Raw genomic sequence first — 22977 nt, forward strand, 5'->3', positions numbered from 1 at the left:
TACTCCCCAGCATCCTCCACGGTCAGCTCACGGATCACCAGCTCACACACGGCTCCCTCCTGCTTCAGGCTCACTCTGTCCCCAGCTCTGAGGGTCTTGGGCCCCTTCCTCCACTCCACGGGGGCCACCTTGCTCAGCTCACAGCGCAGCTTGGCTGTGGACCCTTCCATGGCCTCTTCCTTCCTCAGACCCTTTGTGAACTTGGCAGGCAGGGCTGGAGATGGGCAGACAGACACAAACACAATCACACTCTCTCAAGCACAGAAGCAGCAGGATGTGGACAGTGCAGAGAAGACACAAACCCCAGCTGGATGGGCCCACCTGCTGGGGGTGGGCACACACCGTGACTGTGACTTTAAAAGGTCCAACCTGCACGTGTGCCGCAGAACAGACGGGAACACGGCAGGGAGACGAGGAGACTATGGGAGGGAAAGGAGCAGGACAGAGGGACAGCAGGGCAGGAAAGGGAACTGGGGGCGGAGCGATGACGGGCAGCCACCAAATGCCAGTCCATGTGGTCACGCGTGGTCTTTACCCCTGACGGTGAGCGTGGCTGTGGTCTTCTCCTGCCCACACACACACGAGTACTCCCCAGCATCCTCCACGGTCAGGTCACGGATCTCCAGCTCACACACGGCTCCCTCCTGCCTCAGGCTCATTCTGTCTCCAGCTTTGAGGCTCTTGGGCCCCTTCCTCCACTCCACGGGGGCCGCCTTGCTCAGCTCACACTGCAGCTTGGCTGTGGCCCCTTCCATGGCCTCCTCCTTCCTCAGACCCTTTGTGAACTTGGCAGGCAGGGCTGGAGATGGGCAGAAAGACACAAACACTTTAATGCTCTCTGAACCCACTGATGAGATAGGTCCTGGACATCATAGAGAAGACACAAGACCCAACTGGACACAGGCCACAGGCTGGGTGTCCCAGGCACACACGCTGGACCACGGCCCCCTCAGCCCAGTTCGCTCAGCGTGCCCGTGACCCCGTCCACAGACTCCTCAGCCCTCATGCCTGTGAATCTGGTGAGCAGGGCAGGAGAGGTTAGAAGGTGTGGAGAATGCCCGATTCTCTAGAGCTCCCTGGGGGACAGGATGGGACAGGATGGAGTGAAAGATGCAGACCCCAACAGGACGCAGGACAGAACATTCAGTGACACGAGGGGTGGGAAGCAGCTCAGAGGCTGGTTCCCTGCAGTTCACACAACAGCCCAGGAAGGAGGAAGGAAATCCACGAAGTTATGGGAAGAAGGGGCCTACCCCGGTGGCTCAGTGGTAAAGAATAAGCCTGCCATGCAAGAGACACAGGTTCGATCCCTGTGTCAGGAAGATCCCCTAGAGGAGGGCATGGCAACCCACTCCAGTATTCTTGCCTGGAGGATCGCACGGAAGAGGAGCCTGTTGGGCTAAGGTCCATAGGGTCCCTAAAGAGACACAACTGAAGCGACTTAGCACAGCACAGCACTGCACATGGGGAAACGGTGATGCTGAGATGAGGAGGGAAGGTGGGATGAGTGCAAGATGCCATAAGTCAGTAACTGGACACCAAACGCAGCTCTGCTTGGCCACACATGGTCTTTACCCCTGACGGTGAGCATGGCTGAGGTTTTCTCCTGCCCGCACACACACGAGTACTCCCCAGCATCCTTCATGGTCAGGTCACGGATCTCCAGCTCACACACGGCTCCATCTTGCCTCAGGCTCACTCTGTCCCCAGCTCTGAGGATCTCAGACCCCTTCTTCCACTCTACAGGGGCCGCCTTGCTCAGCTCACAGTGCAGCTTGGCTGTGGTCCCTTCCGTGGCCTCTTCCTTCCTCAGACCCTTTATGAACTTGGCAGGCAGGACTGGAGGTGGCCAGAAAGACACAAACATGATCACACTTCCTGAACTCACAGAAGCAACAGGATACAGAGAAGACACAAAACCCAACTGGACTTGGACCACCTGCTGGGGGTGCCAGTATGCACCGTGACTGTGACTTTAAAAGGTCCAACCTGCACACGTGCTACAGAACAGACACGGAACATGACAGGGAGAACAGAACAATCATGGGAGGAAAAGGAGCAGGACAGTGAGTCAGCAAGGCAGAAAAGGGAACTGAGGGCAAAGAGATGATTACGTCGTTGTTCAGTGATTAAACTGTGTCCAACTCTTTGCAACCCCGTGGACTCCAGCATGTCAGGCTTCCCTGTCCTTCACCATCTCCTGGAGTTTTCTCAAATTCATATCCATTGAGTGGGTGATGCCATCCAACCATCTCATCCTCTGTCATCCCTCTCTCTTCCTGCCTTCCATCTTTTCCCGCATCAGGGTCTTTTCCAACGAGTCAGCTCTTTCCATCAGGTGGCCAAAGTGCTGGAGCTTCAGGTCAGCAGCCACCAAACACCAGTCCAGGTGGTCACATGCAGTCCTCACCCCTGACAACGAGCCTGGCCAAAGACCTCTCCTGCCCCCACACACTCCCCTGCAACCATTATAGCCAAGCCATGATCCCCAGCTCACACGCTGCCCCATCCCGCCTCAGGCACAGTCTTATTTCCATCTCCAGGGTTTCGGTCCAATCCTCCAGTCCTCATGGACCACCCTGCTCAGCTCACAGCACAGTATGGCTGTGGTCCCTTCCGTGGCCTCTTCATGGTTCAGACCCTTTGTGAGCTTGGCAGGCAGGGCTGAGGAGGACTACGAAGTCACTGAGAACATCAGACTCTCAGGGTAACTCTCTCCAGAACACAAAACCCCACAAACGGCAAAAGACCACAGTACAAACAAGTAAAGAGATGCACAGATGGTGATGGAGGCAAACGCCCAGAGGGAACAGACGACACACAGCACTGGACAATCACATCTACTGAACGAGGAGCCCGGAGCCAAGAGACATCTGCAGGGACCCAGGTGAAAAGATAGAAAAAGCCACAGAATCCTGCGGTGGAGCCAGTGACAGAGACCACATGCAAACATGAAGCCACAGGTCCCTGTGGCCTCTGACGGCCTTTACCCTTGATGGTGAGTGTGGCTGAGGTCCTCTCCTGCCCACACACGCAGGAGTACTCCCCTGTATCCTCCACGGTCAGGCCACGGATCTCCAGCTCACACACAGCTCCCTCCTGTTTCAGGCTCACTCTGTCCCCGGCTCTGAGCGTCTCAGGCCCCTTCCTCCACTCCACGGGGGCCGCCTTGCTCAGCTCACAGCGCAGAGTGACCGTGGTCCCTTCTGTGGCCTCCTCCTTCTTCAGGCCCCTTGTGAACTTGGTGGGCAGGGCTGGGCAGGAATCAGAGTGACAAAGGAAACATCAGAGTCTCTGGAAAACGTAGGGGATCAGGATGTGGACACTTGACAATGGAACAGTCACACGTTGGAGCAAATGAGGAATAAAAGCTTAGGCCCAGACACATGGGTAGATAGCAGTGCTGGGGTGGAGCATGTGCAGAAGACAGACAAACCAGCACGGAAACGGACTCCTCGGGGAGGACCTCACGGCATGGACAGAACATGGAAATGGCCACAGCGCCTGCAGAAAGTGACGATAAATTGGAACGGATGTCCTCCAGCATCTTCCATGGCCCAGCTTACACCACACCACGGCCATGGCCCCCTCCAGGCCTTATTCTTTAGTGACTTTATGATCTTGAGGGATATAGCTGGGAACGGAGATACAAAAAGAGCTACCTAAACTATCCCACACGTCTACCCCAGCATACCCCCCTTGTCAGCTCCTACTGCTGCTGGGGCCAGAGCCCAGGGCTGACAGGGCCTGAAAAGCAGACAGAACAAGGAGCACCATGGCCAGAAGGGAAGCAGAAGCCACCCCACTCCTGCCCTGTCGCCCTGGAGTAGGAGTCCCTGGGGTCTGCACATTCTGAGAAGCCGCTCTCTTGGACTGCTTGTCGCTGGTTAACTTGAGCACTCTGCAGGCTTGCTCAGTCGCTTCAGCTGTGGCTGACTCTTCAGCTGTGTCTGATCCCGTGGACTGTGGCCCGCTAGCCTCCTCTGTCCATGGCGTTTCAAAGGAAAGAATACTGGAGTGCGTTGCCATGCCCTCCTCCAGGGTTTCTTCCCAACCCAGAGATCAAACCTGAGTCTCTGATGTCTCCAGCACTGGCAGGCGGGGTCTTTACCACGAGCGCCATTCTGTTCTTTGGTCCTCAGCCCTTGGCGGTGCTTCCTTCCTGCAGTGGAAGCTGCTCCTGCCTATGTGACAGGCCTCCAAGTCCACACCCTTTGTGGTCTCCTGGTGAGTCTGAACAGTGTGGGTACCGGTGTCTCTGTGCTAGAGATGCTATGCTCCACTCACGAAGCTCATTCATGAAGGTGGCATCGTGGCCTGATCTCTACCCAGAGATCTGAGTATCTGTGTTCACAATGGCCCTGCCCAGCCTCAGAATCCTCTTCTTTACTGTTCCACCTTGTCTCATGAGTTCACCCCAACAGGGCCCAGAATGTGAGGCCTCTCTGCACCTTTTGCTCTGGGAGGTCACATCACACCTTGACAGAAGACCTTCAATGGCAGCGTCTGGAGTCAGCTCACCCACCACAGACGCCAGACACTGACCCCGAGCCCAGCGTGGGTGCCCACCTGCCTTCCTGGGTCTGGCTCGGCTCCCCACTGTGGCGTCCCGTGCCTCCTCCCTCTCCTGCCGTGGGCAAGCACTGTCCACTCCACTCTACACCCAGACCTCACCTCCCGTCTCACCTCCGCCTCACCTCCACAGCCAACTCCCACTCTCAATGCACTTTCACTTCAAACGCCACCTCACCTCCACATCCAGGCGTCCCCTCCACATCAACCCAAACTCCAGCACGTCTCCCCCTCCCCTACACCCCGTGCTCACCTCCCATAACCACCAGACACTGGACAGGGGACCCCAGGCCCTCCCCTCCCGGCTCTCTCACAGACTTCCCTCTCAGCACCCCGTCAACACCCCACCCTCAAGGGCCGCGCTCCCATCCAGCTCCCAGCATCTCTCCTGTCATGTTCCCTCGAGAGGACCGCAATGCTGTGCCTTTCCTATGTGGCCGCCTGCCTCCTCGTTCTCAGACGCGAGCCCCTGAGGACAGTGAGGACCTTATTCTCGGCTTGTTATCTCAGGTGGGCCTCAGAGAAGGGAGGGAGACTGAGACTCCTGCTCCAAGAGTGCGCAGGAGATGCGCAGAGACACGAGAGACTGCAGACAGACAGGGTGGAGCTGGAGGACACATCAAAGCCCGCAGACACGAAGCCTCTGCTCCACAGGCCGACGTGGTCTTTACCCCTGACGGTGAGCGTGGCTGAGGTCGTCTCCTGCCCACACACGCACGAGTACTCCCCAGCATCCTCCACGGTCAGGTCACGGATCTCCAGCTCACACACGGCTCCCTCCTGCTTCAGGCTCACTCTGTCCCCGGCTCTGAGGGTCTTGGGCCCCTTCCTCCACTCCACGGGGGCCGCCTTGCTCAGCTCACAGCGCAGCTTGGCTGTGGCCCCTTCCACGGCCTCCTCCTTCCTCAGACCCTTTGTGAACTTGGCAGGCGGGGCTGGAGATGGGCAGACAGACACAAACACAATCACACTCTCTCAAGCACAGAAGCAGCAGGATGTGGACACTGCAGAGAAGACACAAACCCCAGCTGGATGGGCCCACCTGCTGGGGGTGGACACACAACGTGACTGTGACTTTAAAAGGTCCAACCTGCATGTGTGCCGCAGAACAGACGGGAACACGGCAGGGAGACGAGGTGACTATCGGAGGAAAAGGAGCAGGACAGAGGGACAGCAGGGCAGGAAAGGGAACTGGGAGCGGAGCGATGACGGGCAACTACCAAATGCCAGTCCATGTGGTCACGCGTGGTCTTTACCCCTGACGGTGAGCGTGGCTGTGGTCTTCTCCTGCCCACACACACACGAGTACTCCCCAGCATCCTCCACGGTCAGGTCACGGATCTCCAGCTCACACACGGCTCCCTCCTGCCTCAGGCTCACTCTGTCTCCAGCTTTGAGGCTCTTGGGCCCCTTCCTCCACTCCACGGGGGCCACCCTGCTCAGCTCACACTGCAGCTTGGCTGTGGCCCCTTCTGTGGCCTCTTCCTTCTTCAGACCTTTTGTGAACTTGGCAGGCAGGGCTGGAGATGGGCAGAAAGACACAAACACTTTAATGCTCTCTGAACCCACTGATGAGATAGGCTCTGAACATCACAGAGAAGACACAGGCCACAGGCTGGGTGTCTCAGGCGCACACGCTGGACCATGGCCCCCTCAGCCCAGTCCACTCAGCATGCCCGTGACCCCGTCCACAGACTCCTCAGGCCTCACGTCTGTGAATCTGGTGAGCAGGGCAGGAGAGGTGAGAAGGTATGGAGAACATCCGATTCTCTAGAGCTTCCTGGGGACAGGACGGGACAGGATGGAGTGAAAGATGCAGACCCCAACAGGACACAGGACAGAAGCTTCAGTGACACGAGGGGTGGGAAGCAGCTCAAGGCGTGTTTCTCGTGGTTCTCGCATGTGCCAGGGAGGAGGGAGGAATGTCATGGGAAGAGGCCAAGACTGAGATGAGGAGGGAAGGTGGGACGAGTGCAGGGAGACGCCATGAAGTTAACAACTGGACACCAAAACTCTGCTTTGCCACACATGGTCCTTACCCCTGATGGTGAGGGTGGCTGAGGTTTTCTCCTGCCCACACACACACAAATACTCCCCAGCATCCTCCACCGCAAGGTCACGGATCTCCAGCTCACACACGGCTCCCTCCTGCTTCAGGCTCACTCGGTCCCCGGCTCGGAGGGTCTCAGACCCCTTCCTCCACTCCACGGGGGCTGCCTTGCTCAGCTCACAGTGCAGGGTGACTGTGGCCCCTTCTGTGGCCTCCTTGCCTCTCAGTCTTCTTGTGAACTCAGCAGGCAAAGCTGAGGACAGAGAGACATGAATATCAGAGTCTTGGGAGAACTCTGAAGGCAAGGCATGACAAGACATAGAAGAAGACAGATGCTCCCACAGGACACAGGACAGAACCTGCAGGGACACGAGAGCTGGAACGCAGCTCAGAGGCTGGTTCTTGTGGTTCACACAGCAGCCCAGGAAGGAGGAAGGCGTTCTGGGGAGTTACAGGAAGAGGGTGACGCTGAGACGAGGAGGGAAGGTGTGATGAGGGCACGGAGACGACACGAAGTCAGTAACTGGACACCAAAGCACAGCTCCTCCTGGCCACACATGGTTTTTACCCCTGACGGTGAGCATGGCTGAGGTCTTCTCCTGCCCACACACACATGAATATTCTCCACCATCCTCCACGGTCAGCTCACGGATCTCCAGCTCACACACGGCCCCGTCCTGCCTCAGGCTCACTCTGTCCCCGGCTCTGAGGGTCTCGGGCCCCTTCCTCCACTCCACGGGGGCTTCCTTGCTGAGTTCACAGCGGAATGTGGCCGTGGTCCCTTCCGCGACCTCCTTGTTTCTCAGTCTTCCTATGAACTCAGCAGGCAGAGCTGCAACAAGATCCAGTGGACACAGCACATCACCTTCATCCTCCCACAAAGGATGAAAGGGGCAGTGTGGTGTCACGTGAGCAGAGTGGCTGAAGATGCTTACCCTTTACGGTGAGCCTGGCCGACGTCATCTGGTCCCCAAAACTGCAGAAGTACTGCCCACTGTCCTGAGGCCGCAGGTCTCGGACCACCAGCTCCAGCACCGTCCCGTCCTGTCGCAAGCTGTACTTGCCTCCAGGCTGCAGAAGCTCATCCCCACGCCGCCACTCCACAGGCCTGACCACGGACGAGAGCACGCAGCGCAGGGTGGCGGCACCCCCCTCCAGCACCTCCACGTCCGTCAGGCCCTCTCGGAACTGCGCTGGCCGAGCTGTGGACAGCCATGAGCTCAGTCAGCATGGCCCACATGGCTGAGGATGGTGGAGGGCAGCACCCGGCAGAGGCAGGCAGGCCCATCTCGCTGTCTGCACGGGGGACTAGGGATGGGGACCTCGAGACCTCTGCCTATCCAGGAGGGTGAGCCAAACAGCACGAAGCAGAGGAGGGTGGGGTGTTACGGGCGACATTTAATCCCCCAGTTCACCTGCTGGAGCCCGAACCCTCAGGACCAAAGAATGCAGCCATATTTGGAGATAGGGGTCTTGAAAGAGATGACTGAGTTAAATTAGGTCAGTAGAATGGGTCTTACTCCCAAATTATTGGTGTCCTTACAAGAAATGGGAACTAGCACACAGATGCACACAGAGGGACGACCAGGTGAAGACACAGGGGAAACATGGCCATCTATAAGCCCAGGAGAGGGGCCTCAAGGGAAACCAGGCCTACAACACCTTGATCTCAGACTTCTGGTCTCCAAACCTAGGAGACAATAAATGTCTGTCTTTTAAGCCACCCAGTCTGTGGCATTTGGTAGCCAGGCCAAGCCACCTGAGACAGAGATGAGCCAAGCCAAGAGAAGGAAAACGTGGTAACGTAAGCACACAGATAGTCAGCAGTGAAGTTTAAAAAAAAAAGACTGCTGGTCAGAAGACCAGGAGAGGCTGAGAGAGGCTTTCAGGAGCAGAAGAAACCCAGAGACAGGGCAGCCAGCGGGCAGAGTGAGATCAACGAACAGGGGGACAGAAGGAGCCTTAGGACACCCTGCACCCACACACGAAGAGGACAGAGAGCGTCCTGGAGTCGCCCTGGCCCTGAGCAAGGCAAGAGTGTCAGGAATGTAGCTGGAGGCTGCCCAGCACCGCTCTCCCGGGGCTCACCATGGACCCTGACAATGGAACTGCTCCAGGCGCCCGCAGTTTCACACTTGTAGCGCCCGCTGTCCTGCAGGGTGGTCTCAGTGATGACCAGCTGGGCCCGGCGGCCCTCATAGGTCAGCTGGCACCGGGCTGATGGCCGCAGGGGCTTCCCATCCTTGGTCCAGCACACAGGGCTGTCTGAGGAAGAAGTCTCGCAGACCAGGGTCAGATCCTCCCCCTCTGTGACTGTGGCATCCATGAGCCCCTGGGAGAAAGCACTTGGCTTTTCTGCAGACAGAGAGGGATGCATAAGACTGTTGGGGTCTCCTGCAGGAGCAGCCCCAGGTCTTGCTACACACCAGCAACACTCCTAGTCAGGCCCACCTGCCCCTACACCCCCATTCTGGGCTGCAGATAGGACTGCTGGGAGAACAGGACGAGCTCTGTGTGGCCCGGCCCCCACACTGACCTTGGGTTCACCTCTGCATACCATGGACAACAACATATCTTCAGACAGCACCACTCAGCCCTGGGATCCAAGGCTCCAGCCCAAGAGAAGCCTACGGTGCCTTCCTTCTCTGTGAGCCCCAGGGCCTCACCCAGGAGATGGCCAAGCCACTGCCTTGAAGTTGTATTCTCAGCCATACGGACTGGCCCCCACCATGCACTGGGCGCTGGGCCTGCAACCTACCTGTGACCTGCAAGGCAGCTGAGGTTCGCTGGTCGCCTGCCTCAAAATGGACAGTGCCCGAGTCCTTGAGTGCCAGCTGCCTCAGGGTGAGCACGTGGTAGCCACCAGGCTGGGCCTCGATCTCATTGAGTTCATTGGCAGACAGGGGTGTCTTGTCCAAGAACCAGTGGACAGGCCTGTAGTCGGCAGGGGAGATGCGGCAGCAGAAGGTGGCCGAGGAGCCCTCCTGCACCTCCACGTCCTCCAGGTCCTCTGTGATGAGCACTTTCTGGCCTGCAGAGACACAGACGGGCACGTCAGGGACCCCCTGAGCAGCTGTCAAGGGAAACAGGGTGCTCCCCAAGGCCTGATCTGGGGCGGGCGCTCAGCAGGGAGCGAGCAAAAAACATTAAGTGGGTCTGAGCTGAACGGTCCAAAAGCATTGGTTTTAGGCCCACCAGTGAGCCCTCAATCCACCTCTCGGGTCTTTCTGCAGAGCACACAGGCTGACCCACAGCACGGCCCCTCCCCAAGCTGTGCTCCATCCGTTGTCCCTGTCACAGAAACCACCCAATGCCATTCAATTTTGTATTAACAGAAGTGTGGGGGAAAAAAAGAGAATGTGGCTATGATAACATTTAAATTGAATGACTTGGAGGAGTAACATGAATTTCTAGAAAAAAAATTTTTTTTGCTGCTGTCTTAGGTCATGCCAGCAAATTTGGAAAACTCAGCAGTGGCCTCAGGACTGGAAAAGGTCAGTTTTCATTCCAATCCCTAAGAAAGGCAATCCCAAAGAATGCTCAAACTACCACACAATTGCGCTCATCTCACACACTAGTAAAGCAATGCTCAAAATTCTCCAAGCCAGGCTTCAGCAATACGTGAACCGAGAACTTCCAGATGTTCAAGCTGGTTTTAGAAAAGGCTGAGGAACCAGAGATCAAATTGCCAATATCTGCTGGATCATCGAAAAAGCAAGAGAGTTCCAGAAAAACATCTATTTCTGCTTTATTGACTATGCCAAAGCCTTTGACTGTGTGGATCACAATAAACTGTGGAAAATTCTGAAAGAGATGAGAATACCAGACCACCTGACCTGCCTCTTGAGAAACCTGTATGCAGGTCAAGAAGCAACAGTTAGAAGTGGACATAGAACAACAGACTGGTTCCAAATAGGAAAAGGAGTATGTCAAGGCTGTATATTGTCACCCTGCTTATTTAACTTATATGCAGAGTACATCATGAGAAATGCTGGGCTGGAGGAAGCACAGCTGGAATCAAGATTGCCAGGAGAAATATCAATAACCTCAGGTATGCAGATGACACCACCCTTATGGCAAAGAGTGAAGAGGAAATGAAAAACCTCTTGATGAAAGTGAAAGAGGAGAGTGAAAAGGTTGGCTTAAAGCTTAACATTCAGAAAACTAAGATCATGGCATCTGGTCCCATTACCTCATGGGAAATAGATGCGGAGACAGTGGAAACAGTGTCAGACTTTATATTTTTGGGCTCCAAAATCACTGCAGATCGTGATTGCAGCCATGAAATTAAAAGACGCTTACTCCTTGGAAGGAAAGTTATGACCAATCTAGATAGCATATTAAAAAGCAGAGACATTACTTTGCCAACAAAGGTCCGTCTGGTCAAGGCTATGGTTTTTCCAGTGGTCATTTATGGATGTTAGAGTTGGACTGTGAAGAAAGCTGAGCACCGAAAAATGATGCTTTTGAACTGTGGTGTTGGAGAAGACTCTTGAGAGTCCCTTGGACTGCAAGGAGATCCAACCAGTCCATCCTAAAAGAGATCAGTCCTGGGTGTTCATTGGAAGGACTGATACTGAAGCTGAAACTCCAGTACTTTGGCCACCTCATGCGAAGAGCTGACTCATTGGAAAAGACCCTGATGCTGGGAGGGATTGGGGACAGGAGGAGAAGGAGACAACAGAGGATGAGATGGTTGGATGGCATCACCGACTTGATGGGCATGAGTTTGAGTAAACTCCGGGAGTTTGTGATGGACAGGGAGGCCTGGAGTGCTGCGATTCATGGGGTCGCAAAGAGTCGGACACGACTGAGCGACTGAACTGAACTGAACTAGGTATGCTGAAAGCTGAAGAAGTCATAAATACTGACTGGCTGCCAGATTCCTTCTGCATTCACAGGTGTCTTGAAGCTATTGCATACCAGAAAGCATAGACGGCACATCTGTTCTTGCTGTTGTTCAGTCCCTAAGTGTGTTTGACTCTTTGTGACCCCGTGGACTGCAGCACACCAGGCTCCTCCGTCCTCCACCGTCTTCCTGAGTTTGCTCAAATTCATATCCATTGAGTCAGTGATGCTATCTAACCATTTCATCTTCTGCCACCCCCTTCTCCTTTAGCCTTCAATCTTTCTCAGCATCAGGATCTTTTTCAATGAGTCGGCTCTTCACACCAAGTGGCCAAATACTAGAGCTTTGGCTTCAGCATCAGTCCTTCCAATGAATATTGAGAGTTGATTTCCTTTAGGATTGATTGATTTGCTCTTCCTGCAGTCCAAGGGACTCTCAAGAGTCTTCTTCAGCACAATTCAAAAGTATCCATTCTTCAACACTCAGCCATCTTAATGGTCTATCACATCCATACATGACTACTGGAAAAAACATAGCTTTGACTATATGGACTTTGGTAGCAAAGTGATGTTTCTGCTTTTTAATATGCTGTCTAGGTTTGTCATAGCTTTCCTTCCAAGGAGCAAGCGTCTTTTAATTTCATGGCTGCAGTCACCGTCCACAGTGATTTTGCAGCCCAAGAAAAGAAAATCTGTCATTTTTTCCCCTTCTATCTGCCATGAAGTGATGGGACCAGATGCCATGATCCTAGTTTTGAATGCTGAATTTTAAGCCAGATTTTCCAAACTCCTCCTTCACCCTTATCAACAGACTCTTTAGTTCCTCTTCCCTTTCTGCCATTAGAGTGGTGTCATCTGCATATCTGAGCTTATTGATATTTCTCCCAGCAATCTTGACTCCAGCTTGTGTTTCATCCAGCCTGGCACTTCACATGATGTACTCTGCATATAAGTTAAACAAGCAGGGTGACCATATACAATGCACTCCTTTCCCAATTTTGAACCAGTTCCTTGTTCCATGTCCGGTTTTAACCGCAGCTTCTTGACCTGCATACAGGTTTCTCAGGAGACAGGTATGGTGGTCTGGTATTCCCATCTCTTTAAGAATTTTCCACAGTTTGTTGTGATCCACACAGGCAAAGGCGTTAGCATAGTCAATGAAGCAGAAGTAGATGTTCTTCTGTAATTTTCTTGCTTTCTCTATGATTCAGCGAACGTTGGCAATTTGATCTCTGGTTCCCGTGTAGCTTGTCATCTGGAAGTTCTCGGTTCACATGCTGCTGAAGCCTGGCTCCAAGGACTTTGAGCAGAACCTTAAGCTGCTGCTGCTTAGTTGCTCAGTCATGTCCGACTCTGTGCAACCCTGTGGACTGTAGCTCGCCAGGCTGCTCTGTCCATGGGGATTCTCCAGGCAACAGTACTGGAGTGGGTTGCCATGCCCTCCTCCAGGGGATCTTTGTGACCCAGGGATCAAACCCAGGTCTCCACCAGGGGAGCCCAATGTGAAATGAGTGTAACTGTATAGTACTCTGAACATTCTTTGGCATTGCTCTTCTTTGGGATTGGAATGAAAACTGACCTTTTCCAGTCCTGTGCCCACTGCTGAGTTTCCCAAATTTGCTGGCATATTGAGCGCAGCACATTGACAACATCAGATGGCACATCAGGAGAGTGATTTATTCAAAAGGAGATAGGCACTGATCTCATCTTTGTGTCAGTTGTGATTCATGAACTGACACGAGGAAAAGGCTTTGGCAGGAAGCATTAGCCTGGCACAAGCCTGTGTGTTCTGAATTTGTCCAAAGACTGTATGTTGTTATTATGGTACACTCACTTTTATAATTGTGTGTTAGTCACTCAGTTGTGCCCTGCTCTTTGCGACCCCAAGGACTGCAGCCTGCCAGGCTTCTCTGTCCATGGGACTTTCCAAGCGAGGACACTGGAATGGGTTGCCATTTCCCTCTCAAGGGGACCTCCTCAACCCAGGGATCAAACCCAGGTGTCCTGCACGGCAGGCAGATTCTTTACAGACTGAGCTACCAGGGAAGCCCCACTTTTATAACGCATACATTTATTTATTTACCATCTATTTAGCTGCATTAGGTCTTAGCATGGGGTCTTCAGTAATTGTGGCATGCAGACTTAGCTGCTCCAAGGCATGTGGGATCTTAGTTCCCCGAGCAGGGATTGAACCCATATTCCCTGCATGGCAAGGCAGATTCTCAACCACTGGACCACCAGGGAAGTCTGGACACTTGCTTTAATTGCCCTTTTTAAGTATTAACATTCACTTTAGATTAGACAGCTGTGCTTCCACTGCACTAATGAAATGTTTTCACTGAGCTCAGTGGATTCACTATATTTCACTGAAAAAGAGGAAGAGATCAAGAGTGGGGCTTCTTTGTTATTTTCTATGGACAGATCACAGGAAGGACCTACAGCTGACTTCACCCTGATGCCAGCCCTGGGATCAGCAGGGCTAGGCTCAGCCCAGCCCTGACACCTACTTGCCCTGCAACCCTGGAGCAACCAATAAGCCCCAGTGAAGCCCCAGTGTGTTTATTAGCGTAGCAGGAGAATGACAACCCTCGCCCTGCTGGCCAGGGGAAAACTGATGTTCAAACCGGAAGTCCTCGCTGAGCCAGTGACTCGGCACAGGGGTAGAGGGGGTACCTTCATGTGTAAGTACGTGCAGAGCCCAGGCGTGGACACATGATGGAAGGGCTCCAGAAACATTCACCCAGCAAACAAATGCACAACCAGGGGTGCCAACTCACTGACACCAGGCCCAGCGACAAGACCGCCCAGGGCAACCCTCCTTGGAAATGGGGAAACCAAGGCTGCGTCAGTCCAGGGCCAGGCAGAGCTCTGATCTCTGCCCACCTCCAAATCTACTTTAAACGGCGCTTACAGCTGAGCATGCCACCGGCCTTGAAATCTAGCGGGCAAACGCGAGCAACAGCAGAGTGCCCACGCCTAACCTTTCACCAGCAGCCGAGCCTGGGACTGGGCCTGGCCAATGTCGCAGGTGTAGGTGTCACTGTCTGCCTTCTCCAGGGCGCTGATGGTGAGCCGCAAGGTCAGGCCCTCCTGGCTGGGCGTGTGCTTCCCCGAGGCCCGCAGCTCCGTGAGGCCCTTGCGCCAGGTCACCGAGCCCGCGGGGCGCTCCGTCTTGCAGGTGAACGTGGCTGTGCCCTTCTCCTCCACATGCAGGTCAGCCAACGGCTCTGTGAACCGGTTTGCCTTTTCTGGTGGAAGAGCAGGAACAAATGGGAGGGTGAGGCCGGTGCAGATGCCATGCAGGCCCTCAGGATGGGAAATCATTCCCATCACAGGTGGTTCTCCAGGCCCACCCCAGACCCTCAGGGACCTGGACGAGTCCCTTCTCTGCCGGGTGCCTCTCCCTTCCTACCTGGGGCAGCCCCAGGCGCTCATGGGGTTTACCTTCCACTCGGAGACTGGCTGTGCTTTTGGAAGACTCCGTCTCACATGTGTATTTGCCCGAGTCTTTGAGTGAGACTGCATGGATGACCAGCGAGGCCCGAGTGCCTTCGGTGAGCAGGTCGTACTTCTGACTCTTGCGGATGGCCTTCCCATCCTTCAGCCAGTGCACTGGGGTCCCCTCCCGCGACAGCTCACACCTCAGCACCACATCCTCACCCAGCGTGGCCTGCTGGTCTTCCAGTGGCTTCATAATGTCAACTGACCTCTCTGAAAAGAACAGACATGGTGCCTGATGAGGCCTGGCCAGAGCTCCATCCACGACCATGGCCCTAGCCATGCCTGGGGTTAAGACAGGGCAAGCATTCAAGAGCTTTCAAGCTCTGGAGGCTGAGACCACAGAACCTACAGCTCTAAAACTTCCAACTCTGGAACCTCAGGCCTAGGGACCTCAGAGCTCTGGAATGCCAGGGGAGGACCCTGGGAAAGAGAGCTGTTAGACCACAGAATCTTAGGTTCTCACCACTGTTCAAAGCTCTGGAACTCAAAGCATGGCCACGGGCTGAGCTTTACCCATTGGCACCAAGTATTTATGCTGGAAGTAGCAGCTCATAAATTTCAATGGCAATTTCACTACCAACATGAGCCATGTACCCTGGGAGCTACCACGGCAGTTGAAACATGGGCTGAGGATTACAAAACCTGCTCCTGCCCAAAGGCTCCAGAACCTCATCCTAAAGGGTAATCTTGGTCGTCCATGAACGTCTGGATAACCAGAACCCCCCAGTACTCCAACAGATACCTCGAGGTGCTCAGCAGGGGCTGGGGAGACAGTCGCTAGACATACAGACACACGTCCTTGCAGCTTTCGAGCCCAGGACCCTGGCTCCAGGCTTCCTGGGGAGAACCCAGGCTCCGAAGCTCCCAAAACAGCCCCTGGACACAGCCCCTTGACCTTCCCAAGCCAGTCAGTCCCCGCTGCCAGCATTCACCCACCTTTGACGATGAGTGAGGCCTTGGAGGTGAGGCCCCGCACAGAGAAGACCACCTCCCCAGCATCACTTGGCACGGCATCTCGGACAGCTAGAGTGTACTTGCGGCCCTGGCGCGTGGCACAGAAGCGGCCAGAGCTGCCCACTGTTCTCCCGCTCACTGTCCACTCAGCCACACCGCCAGTGTCCTCATGGGACAGGATGCACTCGAAGCTGCAGCTCTCGCCCTCCAGCACCTCCACCGTCTTCAGCCTCTTGGTGATGCCCACGTGCAGCTCTGCAGGCCACGGGAGACAGCTGTCATGCCAGCTGGGCCCAAGGAGGCCTGCCCCATGAGACAGGTGCCACCAAGCTGATAGCAGCCTCAGGCTAGACCCCAGGAGGGGGCACACCTCTGGATGACATGCATACCCCCTTCTCTAACCCCACTCCCAAGAGGCCTGCTGCCTCTCTCAGCAAGTGTCCTCTTGGCCTCCTGCTGTCCACACCCTGGCACTCAGATGGCTGAAATGGCTGTGAGTGGCAACCAGGGTGACTCCCTTCACATTTGCTAGAGAATAACATGGAGAGAATAAGCACTACCCAGTGGCCACCAGCTTACACACTCCATAAAAAGAACAGCTCCCCCAAATGAAGGGGAATCCAGCTCACCACACCACCCTTCCCCTCCCCATCTCATCACAAACTGGCCAGACTATCACGGACCAGCCAGGGGGTCACTGGGGAACACACCTGCCCAACACATAAGAGAGAAAAGGACTAGGGGAATGGAGTCAGGACAGACATACACGGGACATCAGGTACACATCGGAACCATACCCCGGCTGGAGGGAGCCTGGGAAGAGAAGGGTGACCTGCCCAGAGGCACCTTCATCAGGCTGCGCCATGGCCTGGCAGTCCTCCGGGGGCACCCCTGCCTGATATCGCAGCCTCTCCCACGCACCACCCTCCTGACGCCTCCCTCTGGGGCCCCTGGGCCTGCCCACACATCCCCTGGTACAGAGGGAAGTTTCCAGCCTCCAGCTGAATCCCTTACCCCCTAGGACTCAATCAAGTAGGGCCAGTCTATCTCCCAGGCTTTGCTCTGTTGCCTATTACCCCTGGTCCACCTGCCTGCACCTGGACCTTCTAAGACCCTGTCGAGCCCACTCCTTCAGCAGTCTGCCCTGATCTCTCCAGGCTCAGCAGAGCAGACCCTGGTGTCTGAGAGTGGGTGGGTCCCCCGAGCGCAGGCATGCCCAGAACCACGCCCCACCGTCTGCAGCTGGCCGCCGCACGCACCACGCACGCTGACCCCGGAGCCACGCCCCGTCTGCAGCTGGCCGCCGCACGTACCACGCACGCTGACCCCGGAGCCACGCCCCACTGTCTAAAGCTGGCCGCCGCACGCACCACGCACGCTGACCCCGGAGCCACGCCCCACTGTCTGCAGCTGGCCGCCGCACGCACCACGCACGCTGACCCCGGAGCCACGCCCCACCGTCTGCAGCTGGCCGCCGCACGCACCATGCACGCTGACACGAGCACGGGTCTCATCAGTGCCCACGTCGCAGGTGTACAGGCCGGCATCATCCCGAGTCAGGCCGTGCACCACGAGGCCTCGCGTGCCCGCCGTGTTTAGGAAGTCATACTTGTCACTGGGGCCCAACTCCACGCCGTCCTTCCGCCACACCACGTGGGCGTGCTGATCAGACACCTCGCACTGCAAGGTCAGTGTGCCCCGCTCCTCTGCAGACACATCGTCCAAGGCCTTCAGGAACACCACCGGCTTCCCTGCAGGAAGAGGGTGGGCGTCTCAGGGGGCCACCTGCCGCCTCTGGCCCGCCGGGCAAAGGGTGCGTGTCCCAAGGGTCCCCATGGGCCACATACAGCCACCTCACCTCTGACTGCCAGGTGGGCGGAGGCCGCAACCTTGGGGGAGGAGATGCTCACGGTGCCCCTGTCAGCCTGCCGGACCCGCTTCAGCACCAGCGTGTGGCGGCGGCCCTCGTGGGTGATCTCGTGGAAGCTGTCGTTATACAGCGGCGTCCCATTGAGCAACCAGTCCACCTCTTCATCCTCATGGGACAGCTCGCAGGAGAAGCAGGCACGGCCCTCCTCCACGACCTCCACGTCCTCCAGTGGCTGCGTCACCGTCACCTTCCGTTCTGCCGGGAGCATGAGGCAGCTTCAGCCTGACCGCTGCCGCTGCCTCCTCTAGAGACCCACTGGGGCCCACGCCCCCTCTCTGCCTTCCACAGTGACCTCCCAGAGACCCTCTGGGGCCCAGCCCACGCCCCCTCTCGACTTTCCACAGAGACCTCCCAGAGACCCTCTGGGGCCCACGCCCCTCTCTACCTTCCACAGTGACCTCCGCGCTGCTCTGGGCACTGCCAGCCTGGCACCGATAGACACCGGCGTCCTCAGGGGTGAGCCGCAGGACACGCAGCTCTGCCATGTGGCCCTCCAGCCTCATCTTGAACTTGCTGGATGGTGCCAGGGGCGTGTCCTCCTTGTACCACTGCACAGCCTTGGGGGGAGGCTTGAAGTCACAGGACAAGATGACAGACTGCATCTCCCGCCCCACCTTGGGCTCCAGGGGCCGTGTGAGCACCACGGGAACGTCTGTGGCGGGAGCAAAGAGGGAAGCAGGCATAAAGTGGGCCAGACCATGAGGCCAGAAGCCCTGCTCGCCCAGGCCCTGTCCACCCTCCACCGAGCCATCGGGCAGGGTCCTCTCACCAGAGACCACCAGGGAGGCGGTGGAGCGTGACTTGCCGATGGTGAAGTGCACCGGCCCCGTCATGGTGGAGTAGGTGCGCCGCAGGGTCAGCCGGTGCACCGTGCCCTCCTGCTCTATCCCCACGTCAGCCCCCGCCTGCAGCACCGTCTTTCCCAGCAGCCACTTGGGGGGCCGCACCGAGGGGATGGAGGTCTCACACTCGAACCAGGCGGGCGCCGGCTCCATCACCGTCACATCCTGCAGGCCCCGCACGATCACAATGGACTGCTCTGTGGATGAGGGCCAGTCAGCGGGGCAGTCCCGTGGGAGGGTCACGAGCCGCGCCCGCCCCCCTCCCCCCTGCTCCTGGGAACAGACACTCTCAGACACACTCACATCCTCCTGGGAGCACCCTGAGGCCCTCCTCAGAGCTGGATGCTCAGTCGCTTTAGCTGTGTCCAGCTCTGTGCAACCCTATGGACTGTAGCCTGCCAGGCTCCTCCGTCCATGGGATTCTCCAGGCAGAAATACTGGAGTGGGTTGCCCTGCCCTCCTCCAGGGGATCTTCCCCATCCAGGGATGGAACCCAGGTCTCTTACGTCTCCTGCATTGGCAGGTGGGTTCTTTACCACTAGCGCCATCTGGGAAGCTCAAGCCTCCAAGTGCCACAGGCCACAAACCCTCTCCTAGGGAAAAAAGGAACAGTTTCCACCCGGCCCTGCCCAAACCTTCTACAAAGAAGTGTGCACTGGTCTTCACATCGCCGGCATCGCACGTGTAGGTGTCCTCGTCCTCGGGCTGGACAGCGTTGATGACCAGCTTGCGGTAGAGGCCGTCGCTGACCATCTCGTACTTGGCCCCGGGATGCAGCTCCACGCTGCCCTTGAACCACCGCACCTGGGCACTGGCCCTGGACATCTGGCACTCGAGCACGCCGCGGTGCTTCTCCATCGCAATCTTATCCCGCAGTGGGCGAAGGATGGACACGGGCAGCTCTGGGGGTCCACCCCGCAAGGTCAGAGTGGGCGCACAGCGAGCCTGAACCCCAGGACGCGGTGCTCTGGCTGTGCATCTTCCCACCAGCCAAACTGGGACCCCACGCTCAGGCCGAAAAGAGCCCAGGCAACCCACCCGCCAGAGCCAGCAGGCGGCGAGGCAGAGTCTCACCCTCAGGCTGGCCTGGGACGCACCGCTCACCTCTGACCACGAGGACAGAGCGCACACCCCCACACACCCGCTACCGTCCAGTGGGCCCTCAGCACGTGCGTGCCCGCCCCACCCGACACCCCATCCATCCCCTCACCACACGGCCTCGCTCTCACTCAGCACGCCCCTGGGTCCACTGCACCCTGTCCTCACCATATATATCCCAGCAGTGCGGGCCCCTACCCCAGCCTGCTCCCGGGCCCCTTCCCCCTCCTGCTCCCCATCATCCTGACTGTCACCAAGGTCACCAGAAAAGGCTGCTAAGCTCACCTCCTGCCGGGGCCTTTCTCTCCAGCATTTGCTGAGGTCCCAGGAAGAACAATTTACTGGTAATGACATTTTAAACAAAGAAAGAGACCCCAAGATTGCCTCCCCTACTCCACTTTCTTCCTGCTGAGGAGGGAACACCCCTTCCCCTCCTCCAGGGTCATTTCTAACCTCATTCCAGGAGGGAGCCCAGGACAAAGACAGCGGGAGTTCCAGCCCCGTAAGACAGCACATGTGCTTGTTCACACAGACCCTGTCCAGCCCCTGCCTTGTCCGGGGCTCCCATTACCTTTGACGCGGAGCTGGGCTCGCGATTCTGCATTTTCTGCTACAAACTTGATTTCCCCTGCATCTTCCACCAGGACCCTCCGATAGATGAGAATGTATGTCCTTCCTGGGGACAAAGCCCACTCAGCACTAAAAGGCAGGCTGGCCCGGGGACGGGGAGGGATGGCCTGGGGGCAGGAAGTGGGGAGAACCCCTGCTGGCCCCCCCACTGCCCCCGTCTCACCTTCCTGGCGGATCCTCACGTTGTCACTGGGCCGGAGCTTACTGTCCTCCCAGAACCACTGCGCAGGCACCTCATCGTGGGAGACCTCGCAGGAGAAGGTGGCGCCCTCTTTCTCCACCACTTCCACATCCTCCAGAGGCCTCACAATCTGGACATTCCGGCCTGGGGCACACAGCAGGCCCTGCTACACCCCGAGGCACAGACCTCCTATCTGACTACCACCCCCGGCCCAGCTTGCTGACGGGGTACAGGCTGGGCACAAGGGCAGAACCAGAGGGCCAAACACTTGCTGGGGGATGCAGTAGGGGCCAGGAGGTCCTTGCAGCCACCCTCCCAGCCCTCACCTTGCACCTTCAGGGAGGCCGAGCTCTGAGCATCGTGGGCATCGCACACGTACACGCCCTGGTCTCCAAGCTCACATCGGTAAATGACGAGACTCCTGCAGGCCCCCTGGGCCACCATGCCCATGGTCTTGCTTGCCCGCAGCTCTACACTGTCCTGTGAAGGAATGAGGCTGGGTCAAGGGCTAGCACTGCCCAGCAGAGTGGTCTGACACTTGCCCATCCCTGGTGAGAGGCAAGAGGGGGCAGAGGAGTCCGCAGGCACCTTCAACCAGCGCACATCCACGTTGGGGCGTGAGAGCTCACAGTCCAGGGCCACCTTCTCCTTCTCTGTGGCCACCACGTCCTGCAGAGGGCGGACGAACTTCACGGGCAGCTCTGGGAAGACAGGAGGGAAGTGTTGAGAAGCAGGGCCTCTGTGAGGGGACAGGCTCTGAACTGGCTGGAGTCACTCGGCTAGTTTTAGGAAGGAGTCCCCTCCCCTACGACTCCCCACCCGCCTCCCTGGCACCGCAGGGACAGGGGCAGGCACTCCGGAGTGAGCGCTGCCCCGCCTGTGAGCACCCACCAGTGACTGCCAGATGAGCAGATGTGTGCACGCCCTCCGCCCTGAAGGCCACCAGGCCACCGTCCTGCCGCTGCAGCCGTGACAGCGTGAGGGTGTGTGTGGGGCCGTGCACCGCCAGCTGGCAGTTGGGTCCCGGCTGCAGCCGAAGACCGTCTCGAGTCCAGCTGCCCTCCACGTCCGCGTGGGACAGCTCTACTTCCATGGTGGCTGTGCCCTGCTCCGGCGCCTCCATGGCCTGCAGGCCCCGCACGAGCCGGACCTGGCGCACTGCGGGACAAACGAGGGGAAGGATGAGCCTCTGCAGCGAGACCCTGGCCCTCGGGCCAGGCCCCGTCACTTCCCCTGGGAGCCTCACGGTGCCCTGGGGGGGAGGCCGCCCCCCCTTCACTCCCTTCCCCTCCTCCCTGGCCCCGGCCGAGTGCAGGGTCTTCTTCCCTCTTCCCCCTTTTCCAAGGCCCTGCCCCCAGACGGAGATCCCCTCTCCTCCTACCCTCTCTACCTCCTCAGTGCTCCACCCCTAGACCGAGCTGGCTTAGCTGCTCACTTTCCACAGTCAGCTTGGCCTGTGTCTTATCGTCTGGTGTCTCGCAGCCGTAGAAGCCACGGTCAGCGAAACCCACGCCGTGGAGAACCAGACGGTGACTTGCGCCCTCGGCGTGGATCTCCACTTTCTCGCCCGACGCGAGTGCTACAGCGTTGCGTGTCCACTTGACCTCCGGCCACGGCCGCGTCAGCTCCACCTCCATGGTCACTGAGCTCCGCTCCTCCACCGTCTGTGGCTCCAGCTTCTTTTTGAACAACACCGGAGCCTCTGGAGTCATGAGGGAAGGAGATCGCCAGGGCCACTGTTTCCTCTCAGAAAAGCAAGGCAGAGGGACCTGGCCCCTGACCCCTGGCCAGAGAGCTGCCCTCCACCACATTCTGACTCCGAGCTAGGGGAGGCCTTGGCCATACACAGGGCCCAGCTGCACATGTGCGCAGGTACGATTTTATGGGTGGATAACAGCACTTCAGCTGGAGGAGGGCATGGGAGCTCACTCCAGTATTTTTGCCTGGAGAATCCCGTGGACAGAGAAACCTGACAGGCTACCGTCTTACGGGGCCACAAAGAGTCGGACACAACTGAGCACACACACAGCCACACTTCAGGAGGGCTTCTTCACTCCCAGCCCCCCTCCCACCTACTGCTCCGCTCTCCTGAACAACCTCCTGCCATGCCCACAAGAGGCTGGAACTCCTAAGTGCGGCTGTGAGCAGAAGCATCGGGACACAGAGAGCTCTTGAGACAGGCAGACTCCGAGCCCCTAGACCAGCTGCACCAGAGTCCCTGTTCAACTAGGCCCCGGGTGCACCACGTGAAGGAAGAGAAGTGTTTGAATCCTCCTCCCAGACTCAGGCTCTGCCATGGGCAGAACTGAATCTACCCATATTACTCCCTTCCTCATGAGATGGCTTGGCTCCCCCGGGGTAAAGTTCTGGC

The 22977-nt window shown here is 57.3% G+C and overlaps 1 protein-coding gene across 1 annotated transcript in view; it reads right to left on the reverse strand.

Moving 5' to 3' along the window:
• The window catches only part of OBSCN (obscurin, cytoskeletal calmodulin and titin-interacting RhoGEF), a 216267-nt gene that overhangs the window by 55702 nt on the left and 137588 nt on the right, over window positions 1-22977 (reverse strand). Inside the window, 24 exon segments of the mRNA XM_070460853.1 lie at window positions 536-799; window positions 1576-1839; window positions 2991-3254; window positions 5244-5507; window positions 5829-6092; window positions 6612-6875; window positions 7191-7454; window positions 7558-7824; window positions 8711-8977; window positions 9381-9653; window positions 14452-14718; window positions 14915-15181; window positions 15908-16180; window positions 17410-17676; window positions 17784-18050; window positions 18241-18507; window positions 18625-18894; window positions 19333-19599; window positions 20367-20471; window positions 20589-20750; window positions 20933-21086; window positions 21195-21307; window positions 21498-21764; window positions 22042-22308. Of these exon segments, the coding sequence (XP_070316954.1) occupies window positions 536-799; window positions 1576-1839; window positions 2991-3254; window positions 5244-5507; window positions 5829-6092; window positions 6612-6875; window positions 7191-7454; window positions 7558-7824; window positions 8711-8977; window positions 9381-9653; window positions 14452-14718; window positions 14915-15181; window positions 15908-16180; window positions 17410-17676; window positions 17784-18050; window positions 18241-18507; window positions 18625-18894; window positions 19333-19599; window positions 20367-20471; window positions 20589-20750; window positions 20933-21086; window positions 21195-21307; window positions 21498-21764; window positions 22042-22308 (5868 nt within the window).

The sequence above is a fragment of the Odocoileus virginianus genome, chromosome 3, assembly GCF_023699985.2.
Source record: "Odocoileus virginianus isolate 20LAN1187 ecotype Illinois chromosome 3, Ovbor_1.2, whole genome shotgun sequence".
Classification (NCBI taxonomy): domain Eukaryota; kingdom Metazoa; phylum Chordata; class Mammalia; order Artiodactyla; family Cervidae; genus Odocoileus; species Odocoileus virginianus.